At 38.5% G+C, this 21,047-nt stretch overlaps 1 protein-coding gene across 1 annotated transcript in view; it reads right to left on the bottom strand.

Annotated features, from left to right (window-relative positions):
* The window catches only part of ALG5 (ALG5 dolichyl-phosphate beta-glucosyltransferase), a 39,429-nt gene extending 18,481 nt beyond the window's left edge, over window positions 1-20,948 (bottom strand). The window contains exons 1-6 of the mRNA XM_045978455.1: window positions 20,819-20,948; window positions 17,419-17,590; window positions 17,000-17,046; window positions 15,360-15,428; window positions 13,450-13,542; window positions 9,051-9,164 (exon numbers count right to left, since the gene is read on the bottom strand). Of these exons, the coding sequence (XP_045834411.1) occupies window positions 9,051-9,164; window positions 13,450-13,542; window positions 15,360-15,428; window positions 17,000-17,046; window positions 17,419-17,590; window positions 20,819-20,884 (561 nt within the window). The 5' untranslated portion in view covers window positions 20,885-20,948. The remainder of the gene's footprint in view (window positions 1-9,050; window positions 9,165-13,449; window positions 13,543-15,359; window positions 15,429-16,999; window positions 17,047-17,418; window positions 17,591-20,818) is intronic.
* Window positions 20,949-21,047: the final 99 nt, after the last annotated feature.

Genomic DNA, 21,047 nt, shown 5'->3' on the forward strand with positions numbered 1-21,047 from the left:
CCTATGTGTTGACTATTTCTAATTTGCTTTTAGAGAGGTGACCAAAAGAACATCTTTGAATATAAAACTCAATTTGTATTTTGGATCTCCTCCTCTGGAAAAAGTCATAGAAGCAGAATACTAAAGTAAAACGTATGAATACTAAACTGAACATTAAATGTGTATGTGCCAAATTATTCTTTAAAAGGCTCTTTATGGGGTGCCTGCACCCCATAACCATTCAGTGGGTTAAAGCCTCTGCCTTCGGCTCAAGTCATGATCCCAGGGTCCTGGGATCGAGTCCCGCATTGGGCTCTCTGCTCAGCAGGAAGCCTGCTTCCTCTTTTCTCTTTGCCTGCCTCTCTGCCTACTTGTGATCTCTGTCTGTCAAATAAATAAATAAAATCTTAAAAAAAAAAAAGGGTCTTTATATTACCGCTAAATGGATATAATATTGACTACTTCATCAAATCCTTGACAGTTCTAATTATTCTCATTTAAAATTTGCTAATTCTATAAGGGGAAAATATAGCCACATGTGATCTAATTTTCTTTTCTTTATAATAAAAAGGTAAACTTGGGGGAAATTTTAGTGGCTATTATATTTTCTTTGGAAATTATAGTTACATACTTTGCCTACTAGTTAATAGTAGGAATAATTTCTTCCCTTTTTCTGGCAGAGGTACTTTGCCAGGAAGGGAGAGAATGCTTTTCTTTCTTTCTCTCTCTCTCTCTCTTTTTTTTAAAAGATTTTATTTATTTATTTGACAGAGAGACAGCACAAGCAGGCAGAGCGGCAGGCAGTGGGAGAGGGAGAAGCAGGCTCTCTGCTGAGCAGGAAGCCTGACTCGGGGCTCCATCCCAAGACCTTGGAATCACGACCTGAGCTGAAGGCAGAGGCTTAACTGGCTGAGCCACCCAGGTGCCCCAGAGAATGCTTTTCTTAAGGAAGAATCATGTAAAAAGTTCAGACAGTATACGGCAAATAAGCTTCAAAGTAAAATCCAAGAAGAGCAGCAATGTTACTGAGTATTAGATGGGGGTGGGGGTGGGAAAGGACCCCTTCCTACCTTTCAGAGACTGAGTAGAATTAAAATATCATTTAATTAAAGAAAAAAAACCCCAAAATGCTATTTAGTTAAACTGAAAACAAATTAAAACAACAAAGGTTTTCGTTTAAAATTTTTTTCTCTCAGTGTAAGTCTCTAAAAGCTTTTAGGAGAAGTTTGTATATGTGTGGTTCTGATGTAAGAACTGAATCCCGGGTATTGACCTCTCCATCATAAGGAATTCATCTAAACAGCTTTTAGAACAGTTAGCTGTTCTTTAGGAAAAGATAGTCTTGCTTTTAAAATTGCTTGTATTAGAAAATGTATGTAAACATGAAGTCTCTTTTAAGCCTCTTTCAGAGTATTGCTAATTTTTTTGTGGGTGTTGAAAAATGAATACTTCAGTTGCTATGACAGGTAGCTTTTAAAAGTGGTAAACAGTGGTACCATATTGTCTTCTAGAAAGAAATGCTCCATTAGAATCTTTTGCCTAGTACTTCTCCATTTAAGTATTTCCTTACAATTCACTGGAGAGAAGGAACAGACTAGAAGAACTAAACAGTGTTAATTTATATCAACAATTATCAGCAGTAACATCAGAATTAGCTCTGAAAAATCAAACACGAAGACTATGTTAATAATTAGAGGTGGGGCGCCTGGGTGGCTCAGTGGTTTAAGCCGCTGCCTTCGGCTCAGGTCATGATCTCGGGGTCCTGGGATCGAGTCCCGCATCGGGCTCTCTGCTCGGCAGGGAGCCTGCTTCCCTCTCACTCTCTCTGCCTGCCTCTCTGCCTACTTGTATCTCTCTCTGTCAAATAAATAAATAAAATCTTAAAAAAAAAAAATAATTAGAGGTAATGGTTATTAAGTGCTGAACATATGCTAAACAGTTAACCATAAATTTTTTAAAGTTTTAATCATTACCTTGGGATTATGAACTTATGGCTACTGTCCATTTGTCAGTGATGAGGAAATGAGGTGGGTGGATTAACTTGCCCAAAGTTATATGCAGTCTGAACTTAGGAGCATTTGAGCTCCACACCCACAATTAAGAAACATATGAAGTAGGGGCGCTTGGGTGGCTCAGTGGGTTAAGCCTCTGCCTTCAGCTCAGTTCACGTTCTCAGGGTCCTGGGATCGAGTCCCACATCGGGCTCTCTGCTCAGCAGGGAGCCTGCTTCCCCCTCTCTCTCTGCCTGCTTGTGATCTCTGTCTGTCAAATAAATAAATAAAATCTTAAAAAAAAAAAAAAAAGAAACATATGAAGTGGAAATGGGAATTGGCATAAGTACTCCAAAGGCAAATGTGACTCCAAATGAGGTGGATATACAGAAATAAAGTTGCGACAATTTAGAAATTTATAAAAGAAAAGTCAGATAGTAAAATTAATCATATTCATCCAAGCTGGGCAGAAATGGAAAACTTAGCATATAAAGTGAAGTACTGAGTTAAGAAAAAGTTTTATTTATTAAAAAACTATGTTTTGATTTTAAAAAATCCTATCCCCTTTTTTCTCAAAAGCAGTAGATGTTCATTGTTAAAACAAAAATTAAGGGTGTCTGGCTGGCTTAACTGGAAAGAGCATGCAACTCTTGGTCTTGGAGTTGTGAATTTGAGCTCCATGTTGGGTACAGAGGTAACGTAAAAAAAAAAATCAATCTGAAGCAAAATAAAACTTTGAAAAGATATCTACACTTCCACTATCCAGAGACATTTATTAGATAGATAACTAGATAGGACTACAGCTATCTATCTAGATATCAGATGTTTAAAACTTAGGTTTTTACTTAATTGAATATACTGAATAGCATTCTATATGATAATGAATTTAACTGTGTAAATGAATATTTAACACTTTAAATCATTTCTAATGTTTCCTCTAATAAATTATAATATATTAAGTATATTTTAAAAATAAGGAAAAAAATCCTTGAAAATTTATTTTATACATATTCTTAATTATTTCCTTAAGGTAAACTTCTCAAAGCTGGGTCAAGGGATATGTATTATTGAATCAATGGATGTGAATTATTTAAACCTTTTGATTATTATTTTGAACTTGTTCTATAAAAATATTGTATTAATCTGCACAGACTCACGTGATAAATTTGGCAACTTCATTCTTTTTTTTTTTACTTGATGAAAGGTATCTTATTATTTCCCTGAGGTTTTATTTTTATTTTTTAAAGATTTATTTATTTATTTGAGAGAGAGAGAAAGAGGGTGGATAAGCAGGGGGAGTGGTAGAGGGGGAGGAAAATAATCCTCAAGCAGGGAGCCTTGTGCGAGGCTGGATCCCACGACCCTGAGATCACAACCCCAGCTGAAATGAAGAATCAGATGCTCAACCAACTGAGCCACCCAGGTGTCCTTCCCTCCCTTTTAAATTAAGAGAATTTTCTCTTGACAATCATGAGGATATTAAATTTATGAAAATCTTTGTGGTCAGCAGAAATTATGGTTAACATTAAGGTTTCAGTCTTCTAGAACAGGTTGGTAAACTACGGACTGTGGGCCAAAGCCAGCCTACTGCCTGCTTTTGCATGATCTATGAGCAAGAATGGTTTTTCAAGTGTTCTTAAAAAAAGAGTATTGCAACAGGGACTATATGTGATTACAAAGCCTAAAATATTAACCCTCTGGCCCTTTAGAGAAAAAGTTTGCTTTCCCTGTTCTTAAGAGATACCCACTTTCAAACCAGGTTTGTTGGCATTATACACCTGCTTTGGCAGGCAGCTCATGTCCTTCATTGTGTGATCTGCTGAGACAGACTGTCCTGAAAGTTCCACTGAGCACAATCTACCTCTTTTTACATTTTCAAGACTATTTTTCTTAATTTTTGCATTCTGCTTTTTTGGATTTTCACAAAGATGTCAGCAAAATGCTTGTGTAACTGCCGGGTCTATAAAACAAGATGCTTGTTTTTTGTTTTTGGATGCTTGGCCATCTGAGAAGGTGACACAAATATACTTGGCTCTTAGACTTGCCCACGGTCCACAAAAAAAGAGCGGAAACAGTAATTGTCACATTCTCGTTTAAGGAAAAACCAAACCATGCATATATATATATATATATGAAGTGTTAGTGTTCCCAAACCAAACTTGGCCCAGGACTATTATATTAAAGACAAAGGAACATTTAGGGACATTAGTTAGCAATCACTCCAGACTGAGGGCTATGTGTGTTGGAGGTGGGATGGTTAGTATCTTTTTCCTGTAGTCTTTCTCAATGCAGTTTTATTCCATATCTGTTACCTTTCATCCTTTGTGGACTTCAAAACCTAAAACCTAAGTTTACTGGAACTATGGCTAAATGGAAATCCAAGATCCAAGTCACAGCCTGAGGAATTACTCTATGGTTACGGAGTGCATATTTCTTGTCATCTATTTTGCCTGTTTAGGAAGTTTTGATTCTATTTTTATAGTTAAGCCACTAAACAAACGATCATCATATATTTTGCTTAGAAAAATTACTGTAAAACCAAGCCTATTTTATTAAAAGAGGTAGCATAACTACTGGTTAAGAAATTGAAAAGCTGGGAGAAAAGCTCTGTACATAAAGTAAAAAGATAAAATATTTGGAACCAAATAGAAATCCCTATTTTATTTGTGTGTCATACAAAGCTCTATTTTAATTACATGTTTAGTTTAAAACCTTAAAAGATCTTCTTTGGAGAAGAAATTGCAAGTAACTTTTCTAAATACATTAAAGATAATCTGTCCAGCACTGTAAGTGGAAATACAAGCACAAAGTAGTAATAAATTTTTGTTGCAATTAAAAATAATATCAGCTGAGAAAGGCTGAGAAGCTATTACATCTGGAGAGTAAACACACTAACACAGAAGATACTGAAGCTAACTACTGCCATCTAGTGAGTTAGTTATGTAGCCATTATAGGATTTGACTACTTCGGAACCCACGTTCTTGTTTCATTATTTTCAGAACTGTTCTAGTCAATTATTAGGTCTTAAGGGAACATATACGAGTCATGCTTATCAAATTTGTGACTTAAATGAATTGAGAACAGAACGGCAATTGCATTAAAGATAGGAAAAAAGTCCTACACCCTGACAAATGCAAATCGAACATGCTAATGTTTAATGCAGTCACACTTCCATTCCTAAATAAAACAAGGCAAAACAAACACAATTTCAGGATACGTTTGTGCCAGTTTGAGGATGGGGAGACAAGGTGCAATGGCAATGCATACAGAAGAGTTGGCCATGTGAGGTAACTATGTAAATGTGGTAACCAGATCCGTACTCGCTGAAGCATCTGTAGTGGATAATAATGATCAGGAAGATGACAGAAAGAAATATGCTGTTTTAAAACCTGAAAGAACTACTGACAGCCTAAAATAGAGAAGACCACACAGAAAACAGCTTTTTCTTTAAAGGGCTGTCACAAAGAAGTACAGAACACTAGTTTGTGTCACTCTGAAAAACAGAACCAACCAAAGGGGGTGATTAAAAAGAGGCATATTTGCATCTAATGTAAAGAGGAACTCTGTAACTGAGTTCAGACTGATGGGCTGCTTGGGCGTCACTATAAGTATGCAAGCAGAGACTGAAAGATCACTTGGTAGCTATAAAAATTTTCCAATGTTGGATAAATGATTGAATTAGACCAAGGGTTTGTAATGTACAGTCCGTGGCCCAAATCTGGCCTGCTGCTTGGTTTTGTGAATAAACTTTTCTTGGAACACAGGCATGGTCATTCAGTTTTGTATTATTTAGGTCTGCTTTTGTGCTACCACCAGGTTTGAGTAGTTTCAACAGAGACTACATGGCTTTAAAGCCAAAGATATTTACTCTATGGCCCTTACAGAAAAAGTGTGCCAACAACTGAATTAGATAATTAAGAAGATTCCTTCTAATTCCTCTATGAGTGTTAGCTTCAGAGTGCAAATCTTCTGAGAGCAATGACTGGCTACTTATAAGCTTTATCAGAAGGATGAGTAGACAGAGATCCCAATTCAAAAATAATCATTACTGAGTTGATCCACGGACTTTGAAACCCTTCCTGTCCTTTTCAGATTGTATAAAGGAAACTGGATTCACAGAAGGGCCAGATTTTTCTCATTCACCCTGTAACTTTGGCTACATCATTTAATTTTTCTTTGCGTTACTGTAGAATGATATAAAGTCAGCTGCAAACAATTTGAGACTGTCCAGCCTCCCTCCTACTCATGGCCCCCCAAGCTGAAGTAATTATGCAGAAGAAACATTTACCAAATCTTTGTGGGTTCCCTGGGAGAACTAGGAAATCAAACCCAACAACTGTACTAGTTGGATATTCTTTTAGCTTATCATGATTCACTAAGAAGCGGAAGAAGAAATACTTTTTTAGTAATAGTGAACATATAACGTATCCAATAATAATTTCATATCATATGGCATAAAGCAGTAATGTGAAAAAAAACTTCTATGATGATGGACACGCTCAAGATCTGTGTTAGCAAATAAGATGCTACTAGCCACAAGTATATGAAATGTAGCCAGTGAGAACTAGAATTTAAAATTTAGTGAGGAATTATAATTTTATTTAATTAATTTAAATTTAAATAGCTACATGTGGCAGGTACCTACTCTTTTGAATAGCACAGATAAAAGGGATATTTTCAGAAATAATGTTTAAGAATTGTATTAGTTAATTCATTTAATATCTTTTATTTATTATTGTTATTTTTAAAAGATTTTATTTATTTATTTGACAGAGAGAGATCACAAGTAGGCAGACAGCAGGCAGAGAGAGAGGGGGAAGCAGGCTCCCTGCTGAGCAGAGAGCCTGATGTGGGGCTCAATCCCAGGACCCTGAGATCATGACCTGAGCCGAAGGCAGAGGCTTTAACCCACTGAGCCACCCAGGCACCCCTCATTTAATATCTTTAAAGAAAAACTACTAGATAGAAAAGGGAAGTCAGTGATGGTGAAAGGAGAAATGCAGTACTTGTGAAAAGCCATAAAATTAAATAAACATTTATTTCTAGGAAGATTATGAGGTTTTTTAATTATTAAATGTTCTGCTTTTGGGGGTTTTACTTTTCTTATTGTTCAGTTTTTGTTGCTATAATGAACAGGGATTATTTTAACAATATAATAATAATAATAAATTCTAAATTAGATCTTTTTCATTCATGGATAATTCTATTTATTGACCTTAGTTTGGCCCTCGATTTGTTTCTTTACTTTTGTAATTTCTTTAATACCATTCTGTTGTTTTGTCATCTCTCCTTCCAATACCTATGTTGCTGAATTCTTATTTTCATTATTTCTCCAACAAAAATACTTTCATGCAATTTTATCCCCTTTCTTGGATTATACTGGCTTTCATTTGGAGTTTATCTTTCTGTTGTATAAAACTTCAGTTCTTTTTCTATAGTAATATGTTGGTGCAGCTGATATTTCTTCCATTTTGTCGTGACCTACATGGGTAGCTCTCGGACGGTATAAGGAAATTTTCCTTGATAGACAGCTATCCCCTGGTTTTAAAAGCTCGTATCAGGTCACGGGGCTTTTATGAAAGACCAACATTAGTACCTGTTCTTGCTAACTGAAAGAAATATGAAGAGGCTTCTCACTTTTACAAAAAAGAAGCAAAAAGCACAGTGTTTAACATTTGTTTTGTGGCAAACTGAGCAGCTAGAGGGGCCCCGCCCAGCTCCTTCCCCAGCATGTCAGCATTCAGCCTCCATAGCTTTGAGCCATGTCTGTGAGCATCTCTGTTTTACCCTGATTTATTTTGTGCATCTGTTAGCAAGATGTGTCTTAGGGTGTCAGAAAAGCCCAAGAGAGGTTATTTTTGGGTCGGGGAACATTAAAAAAAAATTGCTGCATAAATTAATGTTAATTGCTTCTTTGCTTTATGCCATTTGGCTTACAAATGAAATTTCTCTACTTCTGGATAGCAGGGGTAACTTGTACTTTTTGTAGCACCTGTTTGTCCCCTCTGAACTAGAGTTTCAAGGCCTGAATATTATACGTGTGGGAGGGAGGGAGCACCCCTAAAGCCCAATATAGCTTTGTTGGGTTATTTGGGTTCCTTGGTGTTATGAGATTTTTTTTTTTTTATGTCCTATTCAAGGATACACTCCACTGAGGAACAGATTTAGTCACATGGATCTATACCCTAAACTTAGCTTGAAGCCCTGAAAAGAGCAAGCCCTAGCAAATTTTCTTTTGTCTGTTGAAATTCTATGTGATGGTAGGTAGGTGTACTGTTTAATGTTGTCCAATGGTGCTTACTCATTCTCTCAGTCTGATTCTCTCCAGATTGGGATTATTTGGTAAAAAGCTCAGAATTTGGTAAATTCTTTTTTCTAAATGGCCTTTTAAAAGTGGAAATGGCATCAGAATTTTTCTTTCCTCAACTTCCACTTTTTTTTTTTTTTAAACAAAATGTTGGTACTGGCTTTATTCATAATTACCAAATGCTGGAGACAATGCAAATGTCCTTCAGCAGTTGAATGGATAAACAAACTGTCATACTCCTATACAATGGAATATCGCTTAGCAATTAAAGGGAAAAATTATTGATAAGATCAATAATATGGAGGAATCTCAAATGCATTATGCTGGGTGAAAGTCAATCTCTACTTTTTGAAATTACGGCAATGTAGTTGCACACAGTCTTTTCTGAGTGGTTGCTCCTTGGGTTTGTTTGTTTCATCAGGAACAAGCATTCTGCGATCAGTTTCGTTTCACATCTTTACCTGAGAGGCTCAGTCTATGCTTTTAAATAAGACTTAGCTGAATATATATAGTAAATATTAAAACTTTGGTAGCAGTGATTGAAAATCGAGAGAGATGGCTAATTTTATTAAATAAGTAATTGTCAAGTAAATCTCAGTCCATCAGTAATGTTTATAATAAAATGCTTAGCTTTTCTGTGGAGTTGTACACAGGAATTTCACACCAAAAGAAGCACCAATTTTTTAACTTATATGTAAATTCCATTTTAATGTTATGTTAGACTACCTGTTTTCTTAATTGAAGATCATTTAAATTATGTTCTTATACTCACAGGCCAAGGCTGTAGATCATTCAGTCCTTTTTCTAATTTCTCAACATCTGGAAACTTTGTAGCTCCATCTGCATCTGCCATAAGGATCTTTTCTCCTCGAGAACTGAATATACCCTGCATATATAAACATTTTGATTAAAAGAGAGTTGCTTAAAATTAAGGTTAAATTCAATGACATATCAGTCTGTTTTGCTTTATTTAAAATAGCTAATACTGGATAGTCTAATATCTAATATTAGCTGTGAAATGGCAGGAGGTCAAAGTTTCCTGAAAACATTCCATGGATAAGATCCTTCCAAATGTATCTAATGCCTATTTAATGACTTTAAAAACTCTGTGAGGGGCACCTGGTGGCTCAGTGGGTTAAAGCCTCTGCGTTCGGCACAGGTCATGATCCCAGGGTCCTGGGATCGAGCCCCACATCGGGCTCTCTGCTCCGCGGGGAGCCTGCTTCCTCCTCTCTCTCTGCCTGCCTCTCTGCCTAGTTGTGATTTCTGTCAAATAAATAAAATATTTAAAAAAAAATTAAAAACAAAACAAAACAAAACTCTGTGAGATTATATCATTAATACCTTATAAAATATGATAAGAAAATAGATTTGGACAAGTAAAAGGTATCCTACATCAATAAAAACAAAAAAAGCAAAATAGCTATCATATATGTTATATATGTACTGTATATGTATCTGGTCTACTTCAGGGCAACATCTGAAGAAAGTATTTACAGGTGGGTTGAACAAATGTAATATATACAAATTTGCTGTGAAACATATCCTAAGACGACAGATCTTTAGCATTCTTCATTATGGAATCTAAAGTGGGGTTTTTTTTTTTTTTTTTTTTTTTTTTTAAGATTTTATTTATTTATTTGAGAGAGAGAAGAGAGAGCACAAGCAGGAGGAGTAGCAGAGGCAGAGAGAGAAGCAGATTCCCTGCTGATCAGGGAGCCTGGCATAGGGCTCAATCCCAGGACCCTGAGATCATGACCTGAGCTGAAGGTAAATGCTTAACCAACCTTATTCCAAGTGTCCCTGGAATCTAAATTAGTTTAATTACTGAATAAAGAAATATGGAATATCACTAAAATTTAGGAAACGTGGATACATCCAAACACCAGTTTATGTTATTTAAGGGATCTGAGACTTAGCAAAATTATGCCTCTCAATATTGAATTGATTGGTCTTTTGTGCAAAATATGGCTCTATGAGTGTTTATTTCACATGGAAATAAACTATACATTAACTCTTAACTCATGGTCCACTTGAGTGAATTTATTGTTTGTGATATCACTTAACAGTATAAGTAAGATAAATAAGAACGTAGGCAAAATTTTGATCATTTATTCTACAGGATAAATTCACTAATTAGTTTCTGTAATTTAAAAAAAATCATCTCCATTAGGATACAGGTGAAAAAGCGGAATAAAAATGTTTTATTTAACATCTAGACAAAAAGACAAACTCTCAGAAAACCAAAGGCTTATTTCAAAGATACACATTAAAAGTCAACTGGTGGTAATAATTTAGCATTATAGAAAAATGTCTTTGGCTTTCAATCTTGTCTAAGTCACTTTATTATTTTTAAAGGTTTTCTTTTCTTTTTTTTTCTTAAGGTTTTATTTGACAGGAGACAGCGAGAGAGGTAACACAAGCAGGGGAAGTGGGAGAAGCAGACTTCCTGCTGAGCAGGGGGCCCCCAATGCACAGGTGGATCCTAGGACCCTGGGATCATGACCTGAGCCAAAGGCAAACACTTAACAACTAGAGTCACCCAGGCACCCCAAAGGAGGTTCTTTAATGACTGCTACTCCCCACTGTACCAATGATGGCTTTCATTTCACTGCCAAACTTGTAGAAAAAGCAGTCTATGCTGGTGCCTCCCTTCTTATCCATTCAATCCCCCCCTATCTCCTCTCACTGCTCAGAGGCCTCATCATTACATGCTTTGTTTCCCCAAGGCTTGGTTTCTGGTTGTCCTTTTTCCTCACCAACTTAATGGGTTCAACTATCATGTGATGCATGTGAATTACTCACTTACACTCTACCAGGCTATTCTGGAACCACTACTTGGTATCTCAAACTCCATGGCTCCAACTCAATTAAAGATACTGTCTTTAAACCAGCTCCTCCTCTGGTGTTTCATTCCTTCTACAAATGATATCCTCCTCCTCTGTCACCCAAGGCCACAGTTAAAGTATTCCTTTCCCTGATCACATGATACAATTTTACCTCATTTTTAACCCCCCCCAACATTTGTCCTCTCCTCTTCTGCTATGTCACCATCATGATCCAAATAACGACTCTCTGTTACTTACACTGCTGCGCTGGCTGCTGTCACTGTCAAAGGTGACAGTCTTAAAGTCCCTAATCTAAAAGTTCAGGATCTGAACCCATCTACCTCTCTGACCTTATCTGTATAAAGCCAACCCACATGTACCACTAGAAGCTCCTTATTGTGACACTTTCTTTTATTACTTTGGGTCATGTTCCTCCTCTGCAAGCTCCATGCACCAGCTTCTGCCTGGATAACTCCTAGTCCTCCTTCAAGATTCCATGCAGAACTGACCTTGTATGGGAAGTCTTTGCTGCTGCTCCTCCCAGATGGAAGGTGGTGCCAACATTTTGTATATATTTCTACTACAGTGTTTATACTACTAAACTATGATATCTTTAAGAATAGGATGGTTGTCTTTTTTTTTAAATTTATTTTAGAGAGAGAGAGAGAACATGCACACTCAAGTGGAGATAGGGTCAGAGAGAGTGGTAATCTTTAAGCAGACTGCCCACTGTGTGCAGAGCTCCCATGCAGGGCTTGACATGGGTCTCAGTCCCAGACCCATGAGATCACAATCTGAGCCAAAATCAAGAGTCAAACACTCAACCGACTGTGCCACCTAGGTGCCTCTGGTTGTCCTTCGTCTCAGTATCTTTACTAAAGCAGCAGACATGTAGTAGGCGCTCTAATGTTGGCTGAATAAATAAGTGAATGGATAGATTTAAAGGCCACCATGATATTGCAGCCCCCCTACTTTCTTTTTCTCCTTTTCGCATGTCCCACGACCCAGTCAGAGCAAACTCACTGCTCCCAGTATACATTCCAAGTGTCCGGACTTCTGTCTTTTCTTACTTTGCTGACTGGCATGCTCTTCTGTCAACTCTTCCCACACACTGTTAGAGAGGTTAGGTTAAGACTTGGGGTACTAACCTAATCTAAACCTTTATTCTACCTATTAATAACTATATGACCCTCAGTAAGTCACTTTACTTACTTATGCGTCGTATCCCACATCTCCATAATTGAAATAATAGGACATAACTCATGAGACATGAGGAGGATTCAATGTGATAATTATGCTAAAGTGGTTAATTTACTCAAAATAACCAATCAAGTGGAATAACCAAGTGGAATCCAGTGTTCACCACTGTAGGAGACTTGGTTTTGGTGATATCTCCTTTGTCAAGTCTGCTTGACACATGCCCGAGACTGCTAGTTACCTACTCAATATCTATTCTTTCTTCTTTTTTACTAATGGATCTCTGATTAGGTCAGGAGTGAAAATGTTAGAAACACTGCTCAGCTTTCCTTGGAAATAGGGGTGGCCTTGTGACAATGTTCTCACCAATGAGAATTAAGTAAGTCATTGGGTGGAGCTTCTAGGAAAGTTCCCTAAAAGGGGGCAAACCAGCCAGCATATATTTATGCCCTTCTCCTTCCTGTCTGGAATGTGGATGTAATGGCTAGCCCTCCAGGAGTCATGTTGTGTGCATGAGGAAGAGGGACTGAAAAGTTAGGAGGCAGGGTTTCTGAGACACCATGTTGAACAAGGCCTGGGCAGCCTATACTTAAACTTCTCTTTACGGGGGAGCAGAAATAAAATAAACCCTCTAAATCATTTAAGGCACTCTTTATATTTTCTTTCACATATCTATCTTGACTTGTGGTCTTTCTTCAGAGTATCCTGACTCTGAAAGCAAATTATTCCTTTTGGAATTTCTATAGTACTTCATGTGTACCTCCCATAAGTACAGCAGACTGCAAATTTCATCAGGATAGACCCAAATCAGATTTTATAAACTGCAAAAAAAAATCATTTAAAACTTATCATCCAGTAACTATATCAAAGACACACAGAGGCACACGGCAACATTTTAAACTTTGATTAAGATAAGCATATTCTCCTGAATTACCCAGTATGCTATAGATACGGCATGATTTTTAAGATTTGATCACATATATATACGAAATTATATGAAGTTCTTATTAAAACTAATTTGCCACTATCTTAGAAATGATGGTATTCAACTAGCTAGCTGTAGAATACAAATGTACTATAATGCGCAAAAGAAGTCATTAAAAACATATTTATATTTTAGATAAAAATGTTGAAATGATGTATTACCATCCTAATAGCTCCGCCTTTCCCGCGATTCTTCACCAGTGTTATCACTCGTACCTTGTCACTTCCATATTTTTGGCAATATTTAAAAGCTACCTGTCAAATTATATAAAAGTTAGAATAATATTAACTTGGATTCCAAGACAGTAACATAAACTGCATTTATGAGTTTGGTTTAAATACTGGTCTTCCAGTTGCCTTCTTCTTGTGTCTAGATTATACTCACTGTACGTTTTAGTGGCCCAGAATTCCCGATGCCAAGAACCAATAATGACCCACTAGATTGAAGTCACAATTCACTTTCCTGCAGAGGTACTACCAGAACAGGCAGCAGCTCTCTCTTATTCTGACTCCTTTATTTACAGTAATGAGCTGCTAGAGAAAATAAAATCCATGGACTGATCAACTGTTACACACTTGAGATTGCCAACCCTCCTCCCCCTGCTTACTGGTTAACAACTCATTTACTTGTCAGCAACTGATCTTACTTCACAGAGAAGTTGTTCATATCCTGGACCATGTCCCCCCAAATCTTTTTACCAATTAAAAAAAATTTTTTTAAAGATTTTATTTATTTATTTGACAGAGAGAGATCACAAGTAGACAGAGAGGCAGGCAGAGAGAGAGGGCGAAGCAGGCTCCCTGCTGAGCAGTGAGCCCGATGTAGGGCTCGATTCCAGGGCCCTGAGGTCATGTCCTGAGCTGAAGGCAGAGGCTTAACCCACTGAGCCACCCAGGTGCACCCCCCCCCCCCTTTTAAGATTATTTGAGAGAGAGGGAGTATGTGCGAGTGGGGGGAAGGGGCAAAGGGAGAGAGGTCACACACTCCCCACTGAGTGTGTATCCCGCTGTGGGGCTTGATCTCTAACCCTGAGATTATGACCTGAGACGAAACCAAGAGTTGAAAGTTTAACCCACAGAGCCACCCAAGTGTTCTTGCCATTACTTTCTGATTTATAATCGAAGCCATGAAACAGTGATCTGTATTTGCTGTGCACATCTCATCACTCAATCATCAATCCACTGTAGTATGGTCCATACCCTTTGCTTTTCCACATGATTTTTCTATTTTATCTCTCTTCATCAACAGCACCCTCTCTCTCACCCTCTTTAAGCCCCAATGTGGGGCTTGAACTCATGTTCTAAGACTGAGACCTGAGCTGAGATCAAGAGTTAGACACTTAACCAATTGAGCCACCCAGGCTGCAACGCCCTTCCTTTTTATAGGTAGGGTCCACACCCAACACGCGTCTTAAACTCACAATTCCAAGATCAAGGGTTGCATGCTCTCTTGACTGAGCCAGCCAGGTACCCCAATGCCCTCTCCCTTTGACCCTCATTTCCATGGGGAGTGTGAAGTTATTCTCACTCCTGGCAGACTAGCTTTTATCGTTTCTAGCAGCTCAGTAGCTATAGGTCTAAGAATGCAGGAACGTGAGGGGACAATACTCTAAGACACTTGTTACCTCCCATGGGTAAATCTGGATGGAGGTATGCCAAAGGACATAGTTGATACCCAGAGCTAGATGTGAAGACATCTTTCTATTTGCATGACTGCTTTAGAAATTGTGAGGTGAAGTGAAGCATAAAGAAAAAAAAAAACTGCTTAGGAAAAAGGAACCATGTATCAGCAGGCAAAGAAGGCTCCCAGTGGCCATGATGTATTGTGCATGTTTCCTCCCAACGTGATGATCTTCAAAGCTTCCCTGGTCTACGGAGTGGTGGAATAGCAGGTTTATTTTCCAGCTTTCCATAGAGGAAATCTCTCTGCCTTTCTGAGAACCCACGCTGTTAACAATAGAGAGTGCCGGCTCAGTGTCCACGTTCTCTGATGAGTGGAAAGAAGACTTTACATCTGCTAAATTATTCTGTTTTTCTTACCTACTGGCAATCCTAAAAGTAAGTTTACTTACCTTTGAAGTTTGGTCTTTGCTGCCATCATCAACTACTATCACCTCATAAGTGAACGTAGGATCTTGCTTCTGTAAGAAACAAAATAAATACCACAATTTGGCATAAATGCCATGAAGAGTTCTGATAAAATTGCAAGGAGTTTAAATAACAATTGTTTTAGTGTGATATGTATAAAAATGAATATAAATTAAGCGTACGAAAACCACATAAAATAAAAAAGCCAAGAACCAAAAAGGAGGAAAGACACTGGACAGGAACCAGAAGGCAAACACTGACTGAACATCTGTGAGTCTGTCCTCCTCCTCCCCTGCAACCCACACCACACCAAATCGGTGGAAGCAGCCTGGTGCTTGTGGGGCTGAGCACTTCTGAGAGACGCTACAAATATGTATGAGAAAAAAGTCTGTGAGGTTAAAGGTTAGAATGTGTAATTCTAACCTGGCTACACTTTTCTTAGCCTTATGAACTTCTGGCCTGTTTTCTCATTTAAAAAACCCCAAGGGGCACTTGGGTGGCTCAGTCATTAAGCGTCTGCTTTCAGCTCAGGTTATGATCCCAGGGTCCTGGGATCGAGCCCTGCATCAGGATCCCTGGTCAGCAGGAAGCCTGCTTCTCTCTCTCCCACCCCCCCCTACGTTTCTCTCTCTGTCAAATAAATAAATAAATAAATAAAATCTTAGAAAAACCAAAAAACCCAACCCCTCCACCAAAAAAAAAAAAATCCTTGTGGTTCCTGTGAATACACATAACAGAAGTGATCAAGCCTCATATATAATAATAAAGGCTCCATTCCTTCCCTCTTTTTTCTTTTTAAAAGATTTTATTTTTAAGTAATCTTTATACCCAACATGGGCCTTGGACTCATAATCCCAAGAGTTGCATGCTCCACATACCAAGCCAGCCAGGTGCCCCTTTCTTTAAATGAATCTTCTGTCTTCCTTCCTTCTATCTTTCTTAAATGAATCTATCTATCTTCTATCTTTCTTTAAATGAATCTTCTATCTTCCTTTGGTTTTACATGTAAAACCCAAAACCAAAGTAAATCAAAAGAAGGAATTTTCTAAAAAAAAAAAAAAAAAAAAAAAGCCGCAAAGCTCATTTGTTTCCTTAAACTCTCCAAGGAGATTCCAACAGCAACTGATGATCCAAAACAAGGACACATATTCTTCTCTTCATGTGAAGAAAGAAGAGAAAATAAATGAGGGGAACGCCTCTGACTAATACAGAAAAACAAGAGCCATTTCCTTTCATTATAAGTCTTTTTCAAATAAATGTCTTTTTAAAAAGTCACAAAAGTAAAAACAGTATCATGGGGCCACACAAAGTCTGCAGACGTACTCAATTTTAAATGTATCATCAGGCAAGAAGATAAAAAGTGGGTGGGAGGGTACATAAGAAATTTCAGCATTTTGTTTGTTCTGGGTTCATCCACCTGTTTCTGGAGGCAGTGAGCCACGAGCTGGGTTTGTGTGCTAACACCTAAGGTAGGCAGCAAGCTGAACACCGGAGGCCTGGTGACTTTGATGGCCCGGCCATGGCGGACACTGCCTCTCATAGCAGATCTGGCCTACGATCTACAAGTTGGTGATCTAGTCTAGTTTTAAATAGAGGCATCATATTGAAAGGAAAAACACAATACCTGTCTCTCCTCTAGATAGCCCAGAGCTTCATCCATCATTATAGGCACTTAAAGAAAAAAAAAAAAAGGTATGAAAAATTAGTTTTGAAAACGATTTTCCAAGGCCCCAAACACGCAGTTTACATATGGAAAAAGTCTGAACAGTCTAATAAGCTTCTCCCCCAATTGCTTTTCCCATCTGGAAGGGCTGTTTTTGGTTCACATCTGGCTATGGCTTCTCTAGAATACTTCAGTCCTATGACTTCATGATGTTGATCCTGTTCTTTACAGCTACTCTTTGTTTCCCCTCTTATGAACTACAATTACCAACAATGCACTCACTACAGCCCACATCTCTTAACGTTCTGGCAAAGACAGTAAAGTCTAAGTTTCCTTTTCTTCCCAATGACCCCTTACCCAGAAAATGAAATCGGGCTTACACCGTTTTTCTTCATTGTATGAAGGCACAACAACAGAGAGCCGTTTGGTAGGTGAGTCCCATATGCTGGGCAATGTTTCCTTCTGTCCTCTGGCATTTAAGAAGAACTTCTCGTCTTCATGTTGATGGAGGTGTGGCATTTTCGTAGCAGTTATAAACGCAACAAAGGAAATCTAAAAGCAGGTATGTTAAACAAGAAATCATGCTATGTTGACTTTTTTTAGACTTGTTATGTAAGAATACATCATTTACATGATTTTTTTTTCTTTCTTTTGGTGGAATATTTGCTTTTTGCTTTTAGTCCATTAACTGGACTGGAGGTATACAACAAAATTCAAATCCCTTACTTATGAACTAATTATTGTCCTTTCTTCCATTGGTAAGGAACTCATGACTTCGGAGTCCCAATCTCCTCCCATCTGTCAACCCCAGGCTTTTATCATCCCAGATCTAATAGGGAAGTCACTATAGAAATGCAATCTATTTTAAGATGCCCTGAACCCCCAATCCCTGGCAAACACACAGTGAGGTCCCATTCCTAACTGGAGCCTATATGTGCCAGAGGATTAAGTTCACAGTGCAGGTGGAATGTATGGAGTGAGGGAAGACCTCCCAGGTAGGACCAGACTGACCCAGAATATGTAGGGAAGATCCCTCTATCCCCATAGTAGGGACCAGTAATGCTTAAGAACATATTCTTGACACTTATCCCAGATTTGAATTCAGAATACATTACTTTTTGAAGTGTCAAACTTGTAGGCTCTGGCACCATACACTACTGACATTAGATAGCTCCCTTCTATATTTATTTGTGAACTAGTTTTGGAAATAAACACTCTTTGGGACATTGTCTCTACTGATACACTTTCTCCTTTTAAAAGAGTCATAAATTTTTGGAATGCTACTCCTTTTTAATGTGGTGACCATTTTTAATATTCCATTGGGTACATACTGAAATTGAATTGGCTCTGATTAGTAGGAACAAGGAGGCAGTATCCTGACTAGGGGTTATGAGATCCTATTCTGCACCCCAGTGTTCAGATTGTGATTTCTAAATTCAGTTTCCTACTAAAAGGAATCAGTGCTCTTTGTAAGATGCCAGAGAATTATCTCATTATTTTGAAAACTTGCCTTTTATCTTACCTTTTATATATAAAAGATATTTCAGAGTAATTGAATAGCTGAGAATGAAACTTTTTTCATGATAGAATTTCAGATAATACATAAAAAAGGAATGATACAATTAGAATATTGCACTTCGCAACCCCCAGAGAAATAATGGATTTAGGTTGACAAACTATAAAATTGGTGAATCAGGCCAAGAAAACTCCTGAACCCCTGGATCCATCTTAACACCAGAGAAAATCAGATATTATGAGCCTTCTGATATGATACGAGAGGAAGTATTCAGCATCAGTCACATACTTTTTTTGATTAAAAAACTCAAACATGCATTGGTTAAATCTCTAAATGTTACTACCAGTTTATAGGAAATTCAGGAGAGAGAGTAAGATGTTAAAAGTCACCAATGGGATGAAATCAATAAAACCGAAATTCTGAGAAATTCTACAGGACAAATGACCACTTATTAAAGACAAGGGAACCCCTGGGGATTAAAATACATTATATATTTATAAAAAAAAATAAAGACAAGGGAAAAAAAACCAAAAAAGAAGGACAAAGTGTTACAGATTAAGATACTTGAGACGTCAATAGAGCGCTAAGTGTATGTGAATGCTTAATCAAACAAATCACTATACTAAAACATACATGAGGTATCTGAACGGACAGGATGCCTGGAATCACTGAATAATGGTTAAAATTTTTTAAGACTCCATTATAACTTTATTATGGTTATATTTAAAAAGGGGGGGTCTTTAGAGATAAATACTGCGGGTGTACAGATAGAGTGTTATGTCTTGGATTTGCTTCAGAATAATTCAGAAAGGAAGCGGGGTGAGGAAGAGTATGTATGGAAAGTGGATATATATGAAACTAGGGTTTTTTGTTTATTTTTGTTTTTTAATAATGATTTCCTGCTCTGGCGTTTTAAACAAACGAAGTTCCACTAGCTGTGTGACAGTTTCATACATAAGCTCTTCTCTCCAGTCTCATCAAAAGCAGATGATGATAACATTTATGACAGCGTTGCTTTAAAGATCCCATGAGATAACCCCGTTAAACACTGAATACAACCCCCAGCATATTATAAGTTCTCTATAAATGGTAGCTCTTATAATCACTCCAAGCTAGTGGGATCAAATACTTGCAGTACATCCTCATAATGCACCCATTTAACTCTGTGCAACAGATAAGATTCAACAAGCAGATTCGATCCAGGAGTCTGTCAAAATACTGCCCCATCAAAAAAAAAAAAAAAGAAAGAAAGAAAGAAAGAAAAAAAAAGTGACTTGCTCAAAAACCTGAATAACCCCTGAAATCTTCATATACCACTAAGGGAGAGAGAGGACTCCTTTCTCATCCAGACACAAACAGGACACATTGCTTTTTCTCTATTAAATTGTTTCTACACACTGAGTTTGCAAACCTGGCGAGATGGAAGAATGGCCTTCCTTAGCAGTGCTATCTGGGGGGCGAACCAGAGTGTCTAAGAAGCTGAACCCTCTCCATGTAGGAACTGGATGGCAGGCTTATTCCAAATTATATGTAATATAATTTCTCATAAGTGAGAAAGCTCACTCGGCAAACTGTTACTTATGTAGGAGCAAGTGTTTACAAGGTTTCTATTTCCAGAGTAATGGCAAAGAAAATCCGAGTTTGAATTCTCCTTTAGAGGCAGCGAATACAGGGTGTTTAATTTTGGGACATAACGACTCCCAGACATATGGTAACACTAGGCCTGTGTGTCTTGGTCTTACTGTGTCCCTTGGTTGGTCTTCTTGATCCATTGCTTTATTCCGATCTGTAACAGATGGCTCTCGTCAATGCTCTGTCACCACCTTCTATCTGCTTAACCACATCAGGAAAAGGATGAGTCCAGGGAGCACGCACATCCCGGGAGCTCAAGACCTTCCCTGGTGGAGCCAGAGCTGCATAGGCTGCAGATCCGGGAGAAGTCTTGGAGAGGTCGGGACTGGCGGGTGGACAGAGGTCCGGGGACCAAGAGACGAGTAGAGACTGGGTGAGCACGTCCCACAGTGAACAAAAGTACAAGGTTCTGGGCACAGAGGGAGGTAAAGCTCCAAAATAAAAATAAAGAAGGGAAGAAAGGGGGTGTGAAATTCTAGGAGAGGTACTGGGGTCAAGGCTTGGGAGAAGCGTGGTGAAAAGGGACACGTCGAAGAGTGAGTGGGCTGTGCAGAGTAGAGGATGCGTTGCGGCCGTGTCTCCAAGACAGCAGGGAGCCTAGGCCCGCGTCGGTCCCCCATCCCTCTCCTCACCAGTATCAGGGCTGCGGCCGCCAGCGCCACGCCGAGCACCGCCAGCTGCAGCAGGAGCGAACTCATCCTCCATGCCCAGTCGCCGCCCTACCCTACCCAGCACCTACACACACGCGGAAGCGCGGCCGCGCTGCCCCGCCTTCCGTCGGCAGAGGGTCCTCTCCGGCCCGGCGCCCGCCGCCCACAGCGCCCCTCGCGGCAAGGAGACAAACACGCAGCTCTTCGGAGC

This window comes from Meles meles, chromosome 14 (genome assembly GCF_922984935.1).
Source record: "Meles meles chromosome 14, mMelMel3.1 paternal haplotype, whole genome shotgun sequence".
NCBI lineage: Eukaryota > Metazoa > Chordata > Mammalia > Carnivora > Mustelidae > Meles > Meles meles.